Source organism: Phyllopteryx taeniolatus, chromosome 17 (assembly GCF_024500385.1).
Source record: "Phyllopteryx taeniolatus isolate TA_2022b chromosome 17, UOR_Ptae_1.2, whole genome shotgun sequence".
Classification (NCBI taxonomy): domain Eukaryota; kingdom Metazoa; phylum Chordata; class Actinopteri; order Syngnathiformes; family Syngnathidae; genus Phyllopteryx; species Phyllopteryx taeniolatus.
In genome coordinates this window covers 10,146,132-10,168,189 of record NC_084518.1, presented here as the reverse complement: position 1 = coordinate 10,168,189, position 22,058 = coordinate 10,146,132, and the positions used below count along the sequence as shown (strand labels likewise).

The 22,058-nt window shown below is 42.6% G+C and overlaps 1 protein-coding gene across 1 annotated transcript; it reads right to left on the bottom strand.

Moving 5' to 3' along the window:
- Positions 1-301: 301 nt before the first annotated feature.
- mepcea (methylphosphate capping enzyme a) lies at positions 302-8,186 on the bottom strand. The gene is made up of 5 exons (XM_061751613.1): positions 7,709-8,186; positions 5,027-6,808; positions 3,842-4,060; positions 3,638-3,761; positions 302-3,073 (listed from the first exon to the last, which is right to left on the bottom strand). The coding sequence occupies exons 2-5, from the start codon at positions 6,758-6,760 to the stop codon at positions 3,039-3,041; spliced, it is 2,112 nt and encodes a 703-aa protein (XP_061607597.1). The 5' UTR covers positions 6,761-6,808; positions 7,709-8,186; the 3' UTR covers positions 302-3,038.
- Positions 8,187-22,058: the final 13,872 nt, after the last annotated feature.

The window sequence follows — 22,058 nt, the reverse complement described above, 5'->3', positions numbered from 1 at the left end:
GCGACAGGTGCAAAACTCAAAACAGTACAGTAAGAAAGCACATCATTGTGAAACATGCATACGAGGGAGCCTTTTTTTTTTTTTACAAAATAAAATTAATCATCTATTTCACCATCTCATTTAAGCTGAACTGAAAAGGGTCACTAATTGTCAGTCACATCCTCAGTTTTCTTTCACCAGAAGTATTAATCTACTTTGTTAACTTGTTAACCAGATATGCTCAAGCAGTAAAAAGGATGCAAATTACCAGCAGAGTTCTTTCATTAACTTAGAAGATGACAAAAGAAGTCTTGAGCCATGGTGTCTGGAACCACTTTTAATAATTTCAAATGTTTACCACAGAGAAACATTCAGATACTATACTTTGTAGCTCAGAGGCATGAAAATATTTTTTCCCTGACAGGAAGAAAATTTTATTCTGATAGCAGCCCCCAACCCCTAAATAAAAACAAACAAGGTTCATGAGAAACACAAACCTCTCCTGCAGAAATGTACTTTATTCCCTCAAGTCATCAGTGCAAATTTAACATGAAATATAGTGCAGCTAAAAATAATACAACTCTTGAGTTTATGTATCTGTTCTGTGACTGGAGAAACTTTATTTTTTGATTATCCAGTTTAAATTTCCCTATTACCATATTATCTAAAAAATAGAAGAACACCTTAAGGGCTATTATGTATCAAAATGTGCACCATTTATTTCCCATTTACTGCTGCAAATGGAACATGAGATCTGATTTTCCATTGCCATTAAACTGTACTATTTCATATAAAAAACCCAAATAACATTGACTGTACTGTACACAGATGAGTAAAAGCCCCCAAGAGGAGTGTGGATGTTTTTTTTTTACTGTGTCATATATTTCATGTCACACTATGTGCAGCAAAGACACGCTTTAGCTTGGATACCTGGTTGTGACATTTTAGAAGTTAGGACACCACTGCTGAGACAGTAAGGTGCAATCAGGCAAAACACTTCAGGACATTTAAGTATTATTACCAAAGAAACATGTTCATTATGTGCTTTGCAGAAAAGAAAAGCAATAAAGCAAAGAAATTGGCCCTTGGTATTACAGCCATGGGCTGATATATGCCTGAGAATCCGATTGTCTTAGCTTAGGAGAAAGATGTTTTTTTTGGTGAGGCCAATTCAATTTCAAATGTAACCTGTATGTTGTAATCCATAACAGTAAATAAAAGATTTGATGCAAGTGTGTTTGAATTTGGGGGAAAACCTGACAGGTACAAAGCATGTTAAATGAAAACAAAAAAAATATAGAATAATAAAATTTAAAAAAAGAGCACATTGACACCAGCTCCCTGTATTCAAGGAGGAGGGGCGGGGGGTGGGTGGTGGGGGTAGAAATTCCATGTGCCTTCCATGGGTAGAGTCACACAACAATTTCAATTTGCATTATACATCAGCTCTTTTACTGATCCTGTTTAGGACCGCCAAAAAAAAAAAAAAGGAAAAAAAGAAACACCTCTGACTCTCAAAGGCAAGCACAAATCAACTAAAAACAAATAAGAACAGTAAATAACTTCCAAATAACAGGAATAAAACTAAATTCCAAACATATGTACATTGATCACTGATGAACAGAAACATACACATCAATTATCACCTTAGAATAAATGTGCCGGTCTGTAGTGAATGAAAGATAAGCAGTGCTTGTGCACACCAAATGCAGGTACAATCATCACTGACTGCCTGTAAATGACAACTGTTAGTACTAAACAGCTGACATACCGTCATCAAAGTTCAAGTGCAAAAGACCCATAAAACATTTTGGCAGCACCTTAAACAGCAGATTACTATACAAATAGGTTTCTTAAAACAAGGCATGGTATGGTCTTGCAGTTTAGTCATCACTTCAGAGTGCATTCATTTGCTTTTAAATTGTGCGTAATTGGCAGATGTTGGATTTAAACTGTGTTCAAGATGCTGTAGCAACTCTGCCATGGGTTCTTTGCTGCTTCAATTCTACATTCATGAGCTCAACATGGATAAGATTATTAACAGACCGTAAAAGTGGAGCTATGACATGTTTACAATTGATAGAAGCATGGTGAAGATGCACCTTGCACCTTGCGAAGTAGCCAGAATCATGTCATCATGGCTCAAATGTGCCACCTGCCATTAGGATGGAGTATCACAACAGCCCAATAAAGCCATATGACTCCGATATGGTGTCGCCTCCAAATCTTCCAAACTGGAAAATAACACACGACTTTTAAAGCCGCATGGAAAAAAGAAGCCCTGTTGTTTAAAGAAACATTTCAAAGAGGATGCCAACTGTGCACTGGGATTTACTGTTTGTTAATTGACCATGTTTTGGGCTGATCTGAATGCAAACTTTACAATATATACTTTACTATGTATCATTTTTCTCTTTTACACAGGTCGTGCTTTAGATTATGGGTGCTTCGATTTTTAATGTACTCATGTTCATTCATCTCCTGGGCCTCATTTTGCAACAGTGTGCCAAAAATGCAACATCAAGGCTGTCATTTGGCAGCAATCAACAAACTACATTTAGGCTGATGGACTAAAAGCAGAATTTCACCAACAACGTAACCATTTTATCCAACAGAAAGGCCACATCTTGCTAGTATGATTGGTGTAATGCCTTTGGAATTAATCACTAGCTCAAGTTGGGCCACACTGAGCTTATGGAGGAGAATAAAACTGCTTTTGAAAGGTAGTAACAGAAAATTCTGCATGAGCACCCATACATGCTGCATGTGTCATTGCGGTGGTACGCAACAGTATTAATACAGAAGAGATATATAGCCCAAGGTATCCAAACGCACGACACAGCCATGCATCACATGTATCGTTTGCAAATAGGTAAGTCCAAGCCGAGGGCCTTTTCCTCTGTGACTGAAGAGTCATTTTATCGTCACAAAAAATGTATCTTGCTTTTGGTCCCCTTCTTAATGAATGTCCCTTGTCAAGAGTCTGAGCAGGTGATGGAACAGTCCAACAGCTGGCTGTGTGGTAACTCACATTCACTAGCCTCACAAGGCAGAAGCGGTCATTTCCGAAACAAGTAGATTGGTCTCTGGAAACCTGAAGGGAAAAGTTGATCATGACATCAAACCACAGTGCAGAAGAATCTCAATGTACCGTATTTTCACAACCATAAGGCACACTTAAAAGTCTTAAATTTTCTCCAAAATGGACGGGGCACCTTGTAATGCGGCACGCCTTATGTGTGCACCGAGTTCCAACATCTATAAATGTTGTTGTGTGATAAGCGCTTCGCTTGACTTTTTTTTTTTTAGCATTTCCTGCCAACACACTGCTTACACAGAGGAAAAGCGGACGTGGCTGAGGACAGGGGAAGGGTGGGTGAAGTAGGACGCTAAAGCCACGCCCCCAGTAGGTATATAGCGGCAGGTTTTTTTTGTTTTTGTTTTTAACCGCTTGACTGAGTAGTAGCATTGTGCAAAACAACATTGTTTTGGCTATGGACCCCCGAAAATGTCACCTACGAAGAGACACGCTTACGAAGCACAGTTTAAACTGCAAGCTATCCGTTACGCGGAGGAACATGGGAATCGAGCCTATGGTCGTGAAAATACGGTAAATCTTTCTTTTTTTCTTTTTTTAAACAAACGAATAATTCACTACCTCTTGTTAAACTCTTGGGCGTTCCGAGGAACTCACAACTTGTAAAGCCCACTTCATTGGTGAGATAGGATGAAAACTGATCCGGCTTGAGGCGAATGTTGTGAAAATTTCTGTTGATGTTTTCCTAGTTAGCAAGACAGAAAACATTCAGTTTAATCATGCCTGGGGGAAAAAAAGGCTGAAAATAAAATGAATCAGTTTTACAGTCAGCTTCTTCCTCTTGACATAAGATTGCCATGGCTGTGGCTCCAGGATGAAGAGGCCTCCAGGATGAAGATGTCTGTAGACTCTCTTCAAGAGCCGCTTGAGGCCGCTGTCCCCCCAGTTCAGGTGAACCCATTTGGTGACGCTCAAACACAGGATCACGTCGTACTCGGGCCGCTGAGTCATGAGCAGGTTATCATTCTGCAGCACATAATTGGCCTGAAGAGAAAGACAAACATGATCTTATTCAACAACCTGCCTCGCTATTACAGAAAAAGTGAAACATCTGCTGTACTGCCCAAATCTTCAATGTTGACTAACCAATTTGGACTAAATAAGAGTGCTTACACATACTGTACGTGCTTTGTGTACTACAATTACGATTTTGCTGAACTTTTGATGAGGGGGGAACGATTTGGAATTAAGTTATCACAACTTAGATTTTAGTTGGTAAAAACAAAAAAGAAAAATGGCCCACATTTCAGTGTAGGCATCTGTATGGACACCTATATTATATATGGGTTACCAAATATATTCTCAAAGTCCAACCAAAAATGTTGATGCAATCATCCCTTGGTGATTTTTTTAAAGGATATAAAACAGCCCCCCCCCCCCCCAAAAAAAAAACTTTTTCAAATACACCCTGATTTAGCCTTGTCTAATGTTTGCCAACGACTGATTAACACCACATTCTACATTTATTAAAAGCCATCGATATCAACCTGAGAGACCTAATGGTCACACAGCTTGACAAAACAGACAGATCACATACATTTTACTTGCCTATTCCTTTGACTTTGGCTCACCACAACAAGCATCGTTTGAGAAAGGCACAGTTTGTCATTTTGTATTCATATTCATTCATGTTGCATATAGGTGCCAATTCTATGCCGACCAATCAATGGACTGTTAAGTGTCTAGCTCCACCCATGTGGTAAACGATCACAACAGAGAACAGCCTAACGGAAGGGTGACACAGTGGTACCCTGCCTTGACAGAAACACAAAAAAACTACCAAATTCAAATGCTTGAAATGTCACATGATGGTTAATAATAGTAGGTGGACGGCTTGTTCAAGCATACTGAATACATTTTATTAACATGACTGCTTTTGTTCTGTTTTTCTTAAACAATGACTAGCTCAACTTACATTAGTGCCACACAAAAAGGAAGACACCATGTTACCTTGATGAAGGACACATTGTCGGGGAACTCCCCTGGTTTTGTCGAGGATGATTCAGTAAGAGACGGTGCAGCAATGGGCCCCCGAGAGATCTGCAGGGACAAAGGGAAAGAACAGCTCCCGGCCTGATCGCAGTCTTCCTGCTTCATTTCTTCCGTTTTGCCATCTTGCCTCTGAGTCTTGACCTGATCCGTGCTACAAGAGTCCTTGCCGTTCGCAGCCTCTGCATGGCTACTTTCCCCTTTCAGTGTGTTGCCATTTTCCCTGCCCTCGGTGTGCCGCCTCTCCTCACTCGCACGGCCGATGCTCTTCTCCTCCCGCGTTGCCCACCTGGCCTCTTTCGTCTGCACCTCGGAGAGGTAATGCCTTATGTTCTTGCGAGCAGCGTGCACCAGCCCATTGTCAATGTCCAAACCCAATATGCAGGCGGGCCGCAGCATTTTGGCAATATAGAGCGTAAGGTGACCCGAGTTGCAGCCTAAATCAAGGACATGTTTACCTTCAAACCACTCTGGACGAAAGACATGTATCCGCGGGTCTTCACTTGCACTCGGGTTGCGGTAACCATAATATTTGTTGTAGTTCCCATACTGGAACTTCTTCTTCTGTTGGTCCCTTGCCTGGTTATGGGGCTGCTGGTGCTGGCGAGATCCTGGAGCAGATTTGGATCCACTCCTGGGCGTGTGAAAGGAATTTTTGGCTCCCCGAGGATTATGATTTTGCTCACAAGATACAGATTTTGCTACAGGGGTAGAGTGAGTAACAGGGGGGTCCATTTTACCAGAGTTGCGCCTCCGCTTGCGCCTGCTTATGTGTTGGATAGCACCTCCCAGAAAGGAAGATGTGGAATCCTCCACAGATGTGGACGTCGCCTCCTCCTTGAAGACGGATGAGTCATCTGCAGAGTGATCCCGTGAATCCCCCTCACCACCGGAGACTCTGTCTGACGGTTTCGAGACTTCCAGATTAGAACGCGCAATTGTACCAGGAAATGACACAGCGTCTCCAGTTTTAACCTCATTTTTTCCAGATTCTGAAAGGTTTAACTGGGTTGAAATGGTGCCACCGTGATGTCTGTTGCGATGCCTCCTCCTTCCGCTGCTTTTGAAGGGGGACACCAAAAAGCTGCTATCTGCTATGCAGCTGTTGAGATTTAGAGGATCGGTGATGTCCCTGGGGATAAGGATCTCCACAGGGTCTCGACTCTTTGCTGGCAATGGGGACGATTTTGGGGTCTCTGCGTTCAGTGCCCTGTTGACCTCTTCATCCTGCAAGCTGTTGAGATTTAGTGGGTCAAAAATGTTCCCACCTAGAAGGAAGTTAGTGGGCAGGACGGAGTCACTCTCTGAGTTTGCCCGTCGTCTCCTTTTACCAGAGGTCGGGTGCTTGAAACTAAAGTTTGAAGTGTTACGGCGTTTTGCCACTCTCATTTGTTGATGCTGTTTCGCATGATGGAAGCTGTTCCTGCGATTGATGCTGCTGACTTCGTTTCCTTTAGATCTCGGCCCAGTGCTGTGCGAATGGCTCAGAGCGTCCACTGTGCTGGTGTGTTTTGGTGAGGCGGCAGTTCCAGGGACTGGGCAAGAAGCAGCCAAGTCCGAGGTGGCCTCAGCTGCCCCTTCCACCACGAGAAATGATACCCCGCTGCAACTTCCAGAACATTCCGAAAGCTGAAGAGATGAGGCTGAGCTAGCTTGTGGACTAATGTTTTTTACGTTGTCTTCGTCAACAGACATTGCAGTTGATTTCAAGAGCTAAGTCATACATGGAAACTTTTATTGGATCTGGAAATTGGAGAAGAGATCAGATTAGGGCTATAACTAACAACTGTTTTAATAATCAATTCATCGGAAAAATCTTTTTTCAATGAACTGGACAAAAACATTTCATTTCCACCACTTTATTCATAAACAGGACATTATTTGAAATTGGCAGTGCAGAAAATGCACAAACAAGTTTATAATGATTCAGTTACTGGCTTGGTCTGTAACAGGTTAGAAAACAGGAAAGAAATGTTGATAATTGTTTTATAAAGTAAAAGCAGATGTTTGCAAATGTCTTATTTGGATTAAAATCAAAGATAGTCTGATTTGGACAATATAAAGTTAAACAACATCTGTGTGTACAATTACTCCATTATCAAAATAGTTGATTATTTAATAATTGATTAGTTAGTGATTAATCGATTAACTGCTGCACCTCTAGATTAGATAGAAAAGGTTAGAAATAGCAACAGCATCATTTTAAATTGAACACTAACAATGGCAACAATAAATAGTCTTCTTCCATACATAATAAATAAACCTTTACTTTTCAATGAGTCTCCCTTACAAAATCGAACACTAATCAGGCTAACTTGTCTTTCACACTTAAATTTAACCACTTTCAGATTCTTAAGGTGGCATTTGAGACCAGGCAGGGGTTAATGACGTGAAAAGTTCGAGGCACTACGCAGGACAGTTATCCTGTTAGCATGCTAGGTCCTAGCATCCGATCCAACGTCGAATAAACGTTTATTTCAAAAGACCTCCGACGATCACAAAAAGTCCTCACTTCGACTTGCTGCTGCCTGGAACGCCTTCAAAATCCCGACAGACTCTAATGGCGGTGATAGTATTCATGAAACGGTCACCTTTTCGAGCACAGTCCAGTGTATTCACCATCAAAATAATAGATAGACTCACCTCGCAGTTCTCCCCACCTCCCACTGGCCGGACTGTCACTGGCTCAGCTAACGTTAGCCGCTAGCAGCTAACTAGCATACAAGTGCACCCACATCGATGCTAACACGGGGCTAATACAAATATTATTAATAATGTTAACATTAAACTTAGCGAAGGTGTGCTGCACTAGTCTGCCTGTCGTGTGGGCTCCAGTGTACACCACACGCTCCTATCTACGTCCTCGGTCAATTCTCGATACTAGTGTCAGGCAGGTAGGTGAATAAATGATTGTGGAGTCGGCATGGCGGCGCATCCGGGCGAGGGGATGTAGCTTCAAGCTAACGGCGGGGGGCGGAGATGAGTTCGGCGACAATTGATGGCGAGCGGCCGGCCTGATGTGGTGCAACCAGCAGCCTCTTTGATCCACTTCACGGGCACCATCAGTACTGTACTACTGTTTGTATGGAGACACTTTGCCCAACCTTGACGTGTGTGTATTACGTTTTCTATACTGCTCTTCTCTATGTCAAAGTTTTTTTTCATATGACCGATAGATTTGCCAGAGAGCAGCGATGACAAAAGTACCCACACATTTTATACTCGACAAGTACAGATAATTGTAGAGAAAAAAGGCTTGATTAAAGGAACTGTGATCATTTGAGTCATTTAGGTAAAAGCACAGACTCTAAAATATACTTAAGTTAAAAAGAAAAAGTTTTACATTCGATTATATACAATACATGTTTTGATAATCTATCACAGTCAATAAAAATGATATATTTTTTTATTTTAGCAAAGAACTAGCTAAAATTGGGTCATGCTTTCATGGTATCAACACGCATTCCCAAAGTTTTGCTAAGGTGAACTATTTAAAAATGCTACACTGAGTCATTTTAAAAATATATATTTTTTTTCCACATTTGGCCAGTGGTTCATAACCTTGTTGGAAGTACAGTTTCATACATGCATTCAACAAACCCTTCCTAATTGGCAAGCATGTGCACAGATAGACCCCAAGTGGTGCTCAAGCACCTGCCATTTTGCCCTGGATGAAAAAAGGGCCCTTTTTGCTGCAGCCCTTTTTTTAAAATTATTATTCATTCATATATTTAATAAAAAGAAAGCTCTCTCTGTCAACAATTTCACCCAAAGTTTTTTGACAGTTGAGGGGCATTTATTTGAGTCCTTGGGAGAATTGTACGTACTCTCACCTTTATTTATTTTGGGTTAATAAGCACTTTAAATGGTGGCAGGTGTGTGCGGACCCCCAGTGAACATGAGTTTGAATATGATTGCTTAATTCTGAACACAGCTACATCACCGTTTATTAGAGTGTGTGTGCACATGTGCATTTAATAATTTCAATTGGGTTGTACAAGTCATAATATAACTAATAGTGGAAGAAAAAGTTTTAATGATTTATCTTGGTCTCATTTTTGTATACAACAAAAATCTACCATTTGAACATGGGTGTGTCGACTTTTTTTCTCCACTATAGCGTCCCTTCATCTCCTTTCTTAATAGTTTATTTACTGTGTTGATTGTGTTAACAGACAGAAAAAATACACAAGTTACATATTTGCTCCTGTTTTTTCTTGATAGAATGAATAATTTTGGTGATGGGGCCCTTTTATTTTGGGCTTGAGCACCTGCCCCAAAAATGTCTGTGCACGTGCCTGCTATTCGGAAAAAAAAAAATATATATATATATATACACAATGGGTACGGAAAGTTTTCAGACCCCCTTAAATTTTTTACTCTTTGTTATATTGCAGCCATTTGTTAACATCATTTAAGTTAATTTATGTACACACAGCAGCCCATATTGACAGAAAGAAACTTAATTGTTGAAATTTTTGCTGATTTATTAAAAAAGACAAAACTGAAATATCACACACAGCCATAAATATTCAGACCCTTTGCTGTGACACTCATATATTTATCTTGGGTGCTGTCCATTTTTTCTGATCATCCTTAAAATGGTTCTACACCTTCATTGGAGTCCAGCTGTGTTTTATTATACTGATTGGACTTGATTAGGAAAGCCATACACCTGTCTATATAAGACCTTATAGCTCACAGTGCATGTCAGAGCAAATGAGAATCATGAGGTCAAGGGAACTGCCTGAAGAGCTCCAAGACAGAATTGTGGCAAGGCACATATCTGGCCAAGGTTACAAAAAAAACTTCTTCTGCACTTAAGGTTCCTAAGAGCACAGTGGCCTCCATAATCCTGAAATGGAAGACGTTTGGGGGATGAGAGCCTTGGTGAGAGAGGTAAAGAAGAACCCAAAGATCACTGTGGCTGATCTCCAGAGATGCAGTCGGAGATGGGAGAAAGTTCTAGAAAGTCAAGCATCACTGCAGCCCTCCACCAGTCGGGTCTTTATGGCAGAGTGGCCCAACGGAAGCCTCTCCTCAGTGCAAGACACATGAAAGAACGCATGGAGTTTGCTAAAAAAAAACACCTGAAGGACTCCAAGATGGTGAGAAATAAGATTATCTGTTCTGATGTGACCAGGATAGAACTTTTTGGCCTTATTTTTAAGCGGTATGTGTGGCGAAAACCAGGCACTGCTCATCACCTGTCCAATACAGTCCCAACAGTGAAGCATGGTGGTGGCAGCATCATGCTGTCGGTGTGTTTTTCAGCTGGTGGGACAGGGAGACTGGTTGCAATCGCAGAAAAGATGAATGCGGCCAAGTACAGGGATATCCTGGACGAAAATCTTCTCCAGAGTGCTCAGGACCTCAGACTGGGTTCACCTACAAAAAAGACAATGACCCTAAGCACACAGCTAAAATACCGAAGGAGTGGCTTCAGAAAAACTCAGTGACTGTGTTTGAATGGCCCAGCCATAGCCCTGACTTAAACCCAATTGAGCATCTCTGGAAAGACCTGAAAATGGCTGCCCACCAATGTTCACCATCCAACCTGACAGAACTGGAGAGGCTCTGCAAGGAGGAATGGCAGATGATCCCCAAATCCAGGTGTGAAAAACATGTTGCATCATTCCCAAAAAGACTCATGGCTGTATTAGCTCAAAAGGGTGCGTCTACTAAATACTGAGCAAAGGGTCTGAATACTTATGGCTGTGTGATATTTCAGTTTTTCTTTTTTAATAAATCTGCAGAAATTTCAACAATTTTGTTTTTTTTCCTGTCAATATGGGGTGCTGTGTGTACTACATGTGGAAAATTTTTACTTAAATGATTTTAGCAAATGGCTCCAATATAAAAAAGAGTGAACATTTTAAGGGGGTCTGAATACTTCCCGTACCCACTGTGTATATATATATATATATATATATACATCCATCCATTTTCTGAGCCACTTCTCCTCACGAGGGTCGCGGGCGTACTGGAGCGTATCCCAGCTATCATCGGGTAGGAGGCTGGGTACACCCTGAACTGGTTGCCAGCCAATCGCAGGGCATATACAAACAAACAACCAGTCGCACTCCCACCTACGGGCAATTTAGAGACTTCAATTAACCTAGCATGCATGTTTTTGGGATGTGGGAGGAAACCGGAGTGCCCGGAGAAAACCCACGCAGGCACAGGGAGAACATGCAAACTCCACACAAGCAGGGCCCGGGATTGAACCCCAGTCCTCATAACTGTGAGACAGACGCTCTAACCAGTGGTCCACCGTGTAAATTAAAAATAAATACATAAATTAATTAAAAAATATATATATATATATTTTTTAATTTATTGTCATTTTTTTATTATTAATGGCGGCACGAAATGCAGCCCTATGGGGGCACAAGCCAGTGCAAACTGTAGGCCGGTCCCAAGCCCGGATAAATGCAGAGGGTTGCGTCAGGAAGGGCATCCGGCTTAAAACTTTGCCAAACAAATATGAGCATTCATCCAAAGAATTACATACCAGATTGGTCGTGGCCCAGGTTAACAACGTCCGCTACCGGCGCCGTCAACCTGCAGGGCGCCGTTGGAAATTCAGCTACTGTGGGTCGAAGTCGAAGAAGAAGAGGTGGAAAGCGGGTTCTTTAGCAGGAAGAGAAGAGCAAAGCACAGAGCCAAGAACTGAATGTGGGGACTTTTAATGTTGGGACTATGACAGGAAAATCTCGGGAGTTGGTTGACATGATGTTTAGGAGAAAGGTTGATATATTGTGTGTCCAGGAGACCAGGTGGAAAGGCAGTAAGGCTAGAAGTTTAGGGGCAGGGTTTAAATTATTTTAGCATGGTGTAGATGGGAAGAGAAATGGAGTCGGGGTTATTTTAAAAGAAGAGTTGGCTCAGAATGTCTTGGAGGTGAAAAGAGTATCAGATCGAGTGATGAGGCTGAAACTTGAAATTGAGGGTGTTATGTATAATTTGATTAATGGCTATGCCCCACAGGTAGGATGTGACCCAGAGGTGAAAGATACATTCTGGAAGGAGCTAGACGAAAGAGTTCTGAGCATCCCAGACAAAGAGAGAGTCGTGATTGGTGCAGATTGTAACTGACATGTTGGTGAAGGAAATATGGGTGATGATGAAGTGATGGGTAAGGACGGCATCCAGGAAAGGAACTTTGAGGGACAGATAGTGGTAGACTTTGCAAAAAGGATGCAAATGGCTGTAGTGAACACTTTTTTCCAGAAGGCAGGAACATAGGGTGACCTCCAAGAGCGGAGGTAGAAGCACGCAGGTGGATTACATCTTCTGCAGACGATTTAATCTGAAGGAGGTTACCGACTGTAAGGTAGTGGTAGGGGAAAGTGTGGCTAGACAGCATAGGATGGTGGTGTGTAAGATGACTCTGGTGGTGGGGAGGAAGATTAGGAAGACAAAGGCAGAGCAGAGAACCATGTGGTGGAAGCTGAGACAGGACGAGTGTTGTGCAGCTTTTCAGGAAGAGGTGAGACAGGCTCTCGGTGGACAGGAGGAGCTTGCAGAAGACTGGACCACTGCAGCCAAGGTGATCAGATAGGCAGGCAGGAGAGTACTTGGTGTATCTTCTGGCAGGAAAGGAGAGAAGGAGACTTGGTGGTGGAACCTCACAGTACAGGAAATCATACAAGGAAAAAGGTTTGCTAAGAAGAAGTGGGACACTGAGAGGACCGAGGAGAGGCGAAAGGAATACATTGAGATGCGACACAGGGCAAGGTAGAAGTGGCAAAGGCCAAACAAGAGGCATATGATGACATGTATGGCAGGTTGGACACTAAAGAAGGAAAAAAGGGTCTATACAGGTTGGCTAGACAGAGGGATAGAGATGGGAAGGATGTGCAGCAGGTTATGGTGATTAAGGCTAGAGATGGAAATATGTTGACTGGTGCCAGTAGTGTGCTAGCTAGATGGAAAGAATACGTCAAGGAGTTGATGAATGAGGAAAGTGAGAAGGGAGAGTAGAAGAGGCAAGTGTGGTGGACCAGGAAGTGGCAATGATTAGTAAGGGGGAAGTTAGAAAGGCATTAAAGAGGATGAAAAATGGAAAGGCAGTTGGTCCTGATGACATTCCTGTGGAGGTATGGAAGCATCTAGGAGAGGTGGTTGTGGAGTTTTTGACCAGCTTGTTCAATAGAATTCTAGCGCGTGAGAAGATGCCTGAGGAATGGAGGAAAAGTGTGCTGATGCCCATTTTTAAGAACAAGGGTGATGTGCAGAGCTGTAGTACTATAGAGGAATAAAGTTGATGAGCCACACAATGAAGTTATGGGAAAGAGTCGTGGAGGCTAGACTCAGGACAGAAGTGAGTATTTGCAAGCAACAGTATGGTTGCATGCCTAGAAAGAGTACCACAGATGCATTATTTGCCTTGAGGATGTTGATGGAAAAGTGCAGAGAAGGTCAGAAGGAGCTACATTGTGTCTTTGTAGATCGAGAGAAAGCCTATGACAGATTACCCAGAGAGGAACTGTGTGGTATTGCATGTGGAAGTCTGGAGTGGCAGAGAAGTATGTTACAATAATACAGGACATGTACGAGGGCAGCAGAACAGCGGTGAGGTGTACTGTAGGTGTGACAGACAAATTTAAGGTGGAGGTGGGACTGCATCAGGGATCAGCCCTGAGCCCCTTCCTGTTTGCAGTGGTGATGGATAGGCTGACAGATGTGGTTAGACTGGAATCCCCATGTACCATGATGTTTGCAGATGACATTGTGGTCTGCAGTGAAAGCAGGGAGCAGGTGGAGGAACAGTTAGAAAGATGCAGGCATACACTGGAAAGCAGAGGAATGAAGATTAGCCGAAGTAAGACAGAATATATGTGCATGAATGAGAGGGGTGTTGGGGGAAGAGTGAGGCTACAGGGAGAAGAGATAGCAAGGGTGGAGGACTTTAAATACTTGGGGTCAACCGTCCAGAGCAATGGTGAGTGTGGTCAGGAAGTGAAGAAACGGGTCCAAGCAGGTTGGAACGGGTGGAGGAAGGTGTCAGGTGTGTTATGTGATCGAAGAGTCTCTGCTAGGATGAAGGGCAAAGTTTATAAAACAGTGGTGAGGCCAGCCATGATGTACGGATTAGAGACAGTGGCACTGAAGAGACAACAGGAAGCAGAGCTGGAGGTGGCGGAAATGAAGATGTTGAAGTTCGCTTGCGTGACCAGGTTGGATAAAATTAGAAATGAGCTCATCAGAGGGACAGCCAAGGTTCGATGTTTTGGAGACAAAGTTAGAGAGAGCAGACTTCGATGGTTTGGACACGTCCAGAGGAGAAATAGTGAGTATATTGGTAGAAGGATGATGAGGATGGAGCTGCCAGGCAAGAGAGCTCGAGGAAGACCAAAGAGAAGGTTGATGGATGTCGTGAGGGAAGACATGAGGGAAGTTGGTGTTCGAGAGGAGAATGCTGGAGATAGGCTTACATGGAAAAGGATGACGCGCTGCGGCGACCCCTAAAGGGACAAGCCGAAAGGAAAAGAAGAAGAATGGCGGCACGGTGGACGACTGGTTAGAGCGTCTTCCTCACAGTTCGGAGGACCGGGGTTCAATCCCCGGCATGTTCTCCCCGTCCCTGCGTGGGTTTTCTCCGGGCACTCCGGTTTCCTTCCACATTCCAAAAACATGCATAGTAGGTTCATTGACAACTCTAAATTGCCCGTAGGTGTGAATGTGAGTGCGAATGGTTGTTTGTTTGTATGTGCCCTGCGATTGGCTGACAACCAGTTCAGGGTGTACCCCGCCTCCTGCCCGATGATAGCTGGGATAGGCTCCAGCACGCCCGTGACCCTTGTGAGGAGAAGCGGCTCAGAAAATGGATGGATGGATGGATTCATAACATTGGTATATAATTTTTTTTTGTGCACAAAATGAACAACGCATAGGTTGCATACAAAATTCATCCATTCATATTACCGCTTATCCTGTTCAGGGTCATGAAGACTATCCCAGCTGTCTTCGCGCAAAAGGCAGACTGCACCCTCAAATGGTTGCCAGTCAGTCACAGAGCACATATGGACACAGACAACAATTCGCACACACACACACACACACACGCACGCACACACACACGCAGCGTCACTGAGTGGGAACTGAACCCACGCTGCCTGCACCAAAGTCAGGCGAATGGATCACTGTACCATTAGTGACTGCACAGAAGCTCACTGTCTTCAAAGAATAGAAACAGCAAAACATGAATTTCACGCCTTTTGCTGTTGCCTGACAGAGACAAGTCTGCAGCCAATGATGGTCAAGCGGACCGTGACAACACGAATCATATGAGTGGGGTGAACAGAACAAACACACACGCACACAGTGGGTACTGTATGTGTACCTCCACTGAACCCCTGAGACTGGCTCCAAGAACCCCTGGGATTCGAGCAAACCCCAGGTTAAGAACCATTGGATTAGACTAAGAATTTTTGAACCCAGGAAGCTGGTGTCATTCAACATCAAACAATTCTCTTGAGGCCATGGATGGAGAATATTTTGCCTCTCCAAATATGTTGCATCATCATCATTCATGGTCCCAGGTTCACGTTCCTCCATGTCACTGCTGTCCCTGTTTTTTTCTGTATTATAAGTCACCAAGAACTCATTCAGTCTATGAAGATCTCAACCACGGTTGACTTTACCTCTTTCTATTTGTCTTTTTTTTAGCATCGTCATCATCGGTGGTTGAAATAAGTAATCAGCCCATTTTGGCAAAGTAAAAGAGTTGAAAGTACAGATATCTGTTTGAAATGTACAGGGTACATTTAAGTATTGATACTGCTGGAGAGCCGTTCGCATCAGTGGTTATCCGGCATAATTGCGATGTGCAGTTAGCCAGCTAGCATTGCCGAAACTCCAAAAATGCATCTTCCCTTCAGATAGTTGTTATGGCAAAATGACAAAATACAGTCTATATACTCTTTTATTGCATTATCCAATGATTTATTTACTGCAATAGTCCTTTGTTCTTGTGTGGCCTTTCCAAATGTACTTAATAGCTTAATTGTTTAATGTAACATGGTAACTAGGACAGCATGTGACAGCAATGCAATGACGTAAATAACCTGAGTTGTGTGAGAAAACTATTTTTAATTTTCACTGATGAGTGCACTTCCCTTCTCTCATCCTGTCTTCAACCTCCCTTTTCTCTCAAGGACAAGATAATATAATTGTGTGAATAGGTCTTTTTTCTTTCCTCATCTCCTTCCCATTTTTTTCTTTGGTTTAATAAGGCATTTTTTTCCCATACGTGTCTCAGAGACTGGCAGAGACACGAAGCAACTTGTAATCTCTCTTGACTGTCTCTCTTTTTGCAAATATATTATTAAAACTACAAAAGACAAGATTGTTTCCTGATTTAATTTCCAAAACGTAGTCCACTGGCGTGGTCACTTTAGAGCGCATCGTTGTCAACTGTGACTGCGTGCATGCCACGCAAAGACAGAAGAGCAGACAGGGACGATTAGTTTTTGTAAAGTCTGCCTTGACAGCCAGCATATGGATAGTGGTGTTTGCGCTGGCATGGCTCAATTACAGTGCTTCATTGTCGCAGCGTGGGATATAGTCCAGCCACCAGAGGCTTTAGGCAGATTTTTTTTTTATCATTCAATTTCGGCAGAGTTGGTATCAGCACTTTCCTCTTTGTTGTGTCAAAATGGACGAATGGCTTGATTTCCGCTTTACAGGGACTTTAAAGTGCTTTTAAGGCTTGTACTGTAACGCATATAGGACTTCAATACATGGAGACTGCTGTTCTGCAATAAGCCATCAGAGGGAGACACTATAACAGTTAAACCGTTTAAGGCCACCTGCCGGTCCACACTCATGCAATCTCTTCCTTATTGTAGTTATTTCTTTTACATTAGTTTGTCCAATTATTAGATTTTATATTTGATTTAAAGAAAGATGATTTGAAATGCAGAGAAGCTGTAGATACAAAGAAAATACATCCATCCATCCATCCATTTTCTGAGCCGCTTCTCCTCACTAGGGTCGCGGGCGTGGTGGAGCCTATCCCAGCTGTCATCGGGCAGGAGGCGGGATACACCCAGAACTGGTTGCCAGCCAATCGCAGGGCACATAGAAGCAAACAACCATTCGCACTCACAGTCATGCCTACGGGCAATTTAGAGTCTCCAATTAATGCATGTTTTTGGGATGTGGGAGGAAACCGGAGTGCCCGGAGAAAACCCACGCAGGCACGGGGAGAACATGCAAACTCCACACAGGCGGGGCCGGGGATTGAACCTGGGTCCTCAGAACTGTGAGGCTGACGCTCTAACCACAGGCGGGGCCGGGGATTGAACCCGGATCCTCAGAACTGTGAGGCTGACGCTCTAACCAGTCGTCACAATGCCGCCCAAAGAAAATACAGCAGTTGATATTCTCTGCCCTTGATCTGACAGCTTGTTTTTAATTGGGTTCCAAATCAGTGCTGCTGTTGGGTAAATGCGCCCCCTCTCTCATTTCCAAAGAGGAGGGGAAATAGGAGAGAGGGTACCTGTTCCCCCACTTGTGTCAGTCTCTTTTCTCATGGAAATAGGGGTGCGGCCCTTGATTCTGGGCACCATCTGCCCTTCCTCAGGGTTTGGGCCCCAAGCACTCCAGACATTCTCTATTGTTTGTGTGTGTCCAAGCAGAAAGTGGTGAGTACACACGACCCTTGTGGCCCAAAAAAAACACTTTGCATCAAGAGCACGGGCCTGCTGTTCATTAGCCTACATGTGACAGAAGAGGGGTGGGAGGCTTCAAGCGTGGCCTGTGTGCCATAACATCAGGGAGTGTGTTTGTCTTTGAGGCCTGTTCAGGCTTTATTTGTGATGTCATTCAAAGTAACCATTGATTTAACAGGACAAATGGCCTTTTGTGATCATGCGTGATGCTCAGAGCATTTTGATTTCCAGCTAACATGAACATACAAAGATGCATTTATTTCAGGTGAGCTTTTCCAAAGTTGGATGTCCAAGATGTCACACACAAAAGAGGTAGACCGATTCTTAGTTACCCTTTGCAGCATCATTGTTGTGGGGGACAGTGGTATGACAGATCAAATGCCAACCGCAATCTTGGGGAGAGAAACTGCACACCACAGAGATAACCTTTTAACATAATCATTTGATTTGATTTCAAAATTAATTGGCTGAAAAACAAAAAAGAGAAGGCCCTGATTTTTATCTAAGTGCATAACTGGCTGTTGGACTGGAGCATTGTGTAATTTGGATAGATAACACAAAAACATGTTTACCATATATCCTCAAAGAGTGGCATCCACTGTAGTTTACACCGTACCTCGGGTTAGTCGCTGAGTCTGTCATCCACTGAAGCATATTAACAAATAAGTACAGCATTGAAAAATAAACCAACATATATACAAAATGTATATCAGCAGGGTCTTACAGTCAAGCAGCAAGTGCCATTGTGATGAGACTGAGTAGTACAGCTCACATCTCAATCATAATGAACATAATGGAACCCTTATAGAAGTATCTCAAACTTTTTAGAGTTAATCTTACATTTCAGAATCAGAATCATCTTTATTTGCCAAGTATGTCCAAAAAACACAAGGAATTTGTCTCCGGTAGTTGGAGCCGCTCTAGTACGACAACAGACAGAGAACACTTTTGAGACATAAAGACATTGACAAAAAACAGTCACTGAGCAATAAAGGGTTCATAGTTATCTGGTAATGGCGGTACATTTTTTTATTTTTTTTTGACAATTGTGCAAAAGATGCAGAGTCCTCTAGCCCTTAGAGCAGTTTGAATGACTAATATTGCAATAGTCCGGTGCAATGACCATTGTGCAAAGGACGCCGAGATTTCAAGGAGTGTATGCAGTTTAAAGTGACGAGTAGCGCGATAATCTTCTCATTTCATGTTGTAACTTTGCCAAAGCACCTTTTTCACCTGAATTATGTAGTTATGGTGTGTCTATCATAGAAGTGACATTGAGGAAATAAGTGGGAACAGTTTGTTTTTCCTCTAAACGCACTGCATTATAGGAAGCAAGAATAACAGAACATGTGAAGGTAGTTACATGTTCGGTTCCCGCTGTTAGGGAAAAGTAACTATTCTCCACCAACCAACCAATGGCAAATACCCTTACACAAATTGACCAAAAAAAGGCCTCCTCCCAACTAGACACATCCTTTAAATAAATGACTGGGAATCTCTGCACTTGAATAAATAATTGGTCCAAGTCACCATTTGAGAAAGAAGATTAGGTTTTCTTATTTTGTTGTTGTTGAAAATGTGTTGTGAGGAAACAAGCTCTCAAGAGAAAACTTGCACATCAAAACTTTGCATTTAGTTACTGAAGCAAAGTTGCACACACATTTTTGGAGTGGTCAATGAATCATAATGTGACCTTAGTATACTGGATCCGCCTGCCCTCCTCATTTTCCAAGCTCCACACTGCCGGCTGCATTGAGATTAGTTATTGAACGGGTCAAGCAAAGGGAAACAAGGCCGCTTCAGAGACACAGTGCACAATAAGCCAGCTGTAAGAGGGAGGGGCTTGCCCAGACCGCGGTTGTCATGGTTAGGGTGTTGGGTCGCCTCCACAGAGATGATAGGTGATTAATATTGACACAAGGCTTGATTGGGGACGAGGCAAGTGGCCAGCTATATTTTTAAATATTGAGATTTCAGCAACACAGTTGTGGCTAATCCAAACGTAAATGTCTATCTTTTGCATTAAGGATGACCATTTGTGGCCAATGAGCTCATCTATCCTTTTGCTGATGCTTACAACTGCATAATAATGACCCAAGTGTGTATATGTATTCATGAACATTGAACGCTTCTTCCTAATATAAAGGTGCCATGTTTGCCTCTGTTATAATCTTTTCTATTCAAAAGGTCATCCCAGCGTCATCTGACTCTGAGTTAATGTCCTTTTAAAGTACAAAAGAGAAAATAATTCATAATATTCTGATCTTTGTATACATTCTGGGATTTTTATTATGATAGACAAATGCCATTCATTCAGCCATTTTGATTTTTACATGCATCAGGTATCTCCGTGTTAGCTCCCACTGAGCCTTATTATCCTCTTTGATGAATCTGGTTGAAACGTGCCATAAAACCTAAATTTAAAAACTTGGCACAGCTTTCCAAAGTATTAAGTGCATTTAAAATCAAGCTGTAATCTGTCCTTACTGTGCTCAGCTATCCACAAGTAATTTACTGCACAATCATTCCAATCAGAAAAAAAAAAATCTATATTTACCCGTGATCAACTGGAAAGAGGCCCACTAACCTCAATTAAATTCCTTTTTCAGGGGGTGCTTGGTGGTAATCTCTGTTGCGCCAACACACACACGCACGCACACACACAAAAACACACACACACACAAACACACACACACACACACAAACACTAAAAGTAGTGGTTGTGTTTGTGGATGCAGCTGTAGCATGCATGAGCGTGACCTATTATGTTCTGCATGCCAAGTTTGCCAGTGAAAGGCTTAAAGAGGTTAATCTGATGTAGTAAAATGAAGTGCATTTAATAGACTGTCCACAGCAGACATCAGTGTAGTTCCATTCCACTAATACTTTACATTGCTCTAGATACTTCTTGTTAGGATACTTATGCAATATAGTTGTCGTTTTAGTCAATAATATTTGCTTTAGAGTTAAACATGCTTGATCTTGTGTAGTGTGGTGGAACAGTATTGACGATATCCATATCAGTGTATGAGTGTTTGAATGGCATATATCATTTATAATAATGTGTTATGTTATACAGTGCATATTAACCCTGCTGCTGTCCCAGATTTGGAAACGTTTCATTATGATTTAGTATCTTGTGTCCTACTCTCGTGTCTACTTTACAATGTTGGATTTGTGTTGCCAAACTAAAATTGGATTTGTCTGTATTGTCAATGTCACGGGCGGCACGGTGGAGACTGGTTAGAGCGTCAGCCTCACAGTTCTGAGGACCCGGGTTCAATCCCCAGCCCCGCCTGTGTGAGTTTGCATGTTCTCCCCGTGCCTTCATGGGTTTTCTCCGGGCACTCTGGTTTCCTCCCACATCCCAAAAACATGCATTAATTGGAGACTCTAAATTGCCCGTAGGTGTGACTGTGAGTGCGAATGGTTGTTTGTTTGTTTGTGCCCTGCGATTGGCTGGCAACCAGTTCAGGGTGTACTCCGCCTCCTGCCCGATGACAGCTGGGATAGGCTCCAGCACGCCCGCGACCCTAGTGAGGAGAAGCGGCTCAGAAAATGGATGGATGTCAATGTCACGGCTTAGGTTTAGCATTCTAGAGAGTTCAAGAAAAAGTAGATAGAAGAAAGATGCTTGCCAGATTATACTTCTTCCTTCATATATTTAAGACTTCTTAAGACAAAATGCACAAACCTTGGCTGAGTTTTTCATGATGAATAAAATAACCGTGAAATATTTGCAGTGATAATTAGGAAATGTGTGGTATATTTTTCATTGTGTTGTTTTTCAAATCATATCAGGTTCTCCATTTGAATCATCACTGTCAACTGAACAGCCATGTTGCTCTCCAACAAGGAGTGTCGACAATACAGGCGTTGTCAGGACAACCAGCCAGGCTCCACAGGGCCTTGGTGAGGCTTCCTCCTTGAGCTCGATGCTAGCCGTAAGACTGAGCAGATGCTCTGCTCTTCAGCCAATCACAGGTGAGGTAGACCAAAAGGATGACATCATAGGCAAATTTAGGCAAATATAGGCAGGTTTTTGGTTGTCATGTCTGCCTGCCTCTGAATCCTTAACTGCCTTTCCATGTTGAATGTATAACTTTCTGGTCTTGATTTGCCATTTTGTACAAATCAAAAAAATATAAAGTAAATCATAAATTAACTAAATCATCATGTGCAACTATGTCCAAACAGAGAGAATGTGTGTCTGTCAAACAGAAAACCAATAGTGTCTTATCTCTGCTGGCTCCTCCTCCGGACCTGCTGCTCTCATTAATATTCATCCACTCGACCAATCGGCGAAGCAGGGC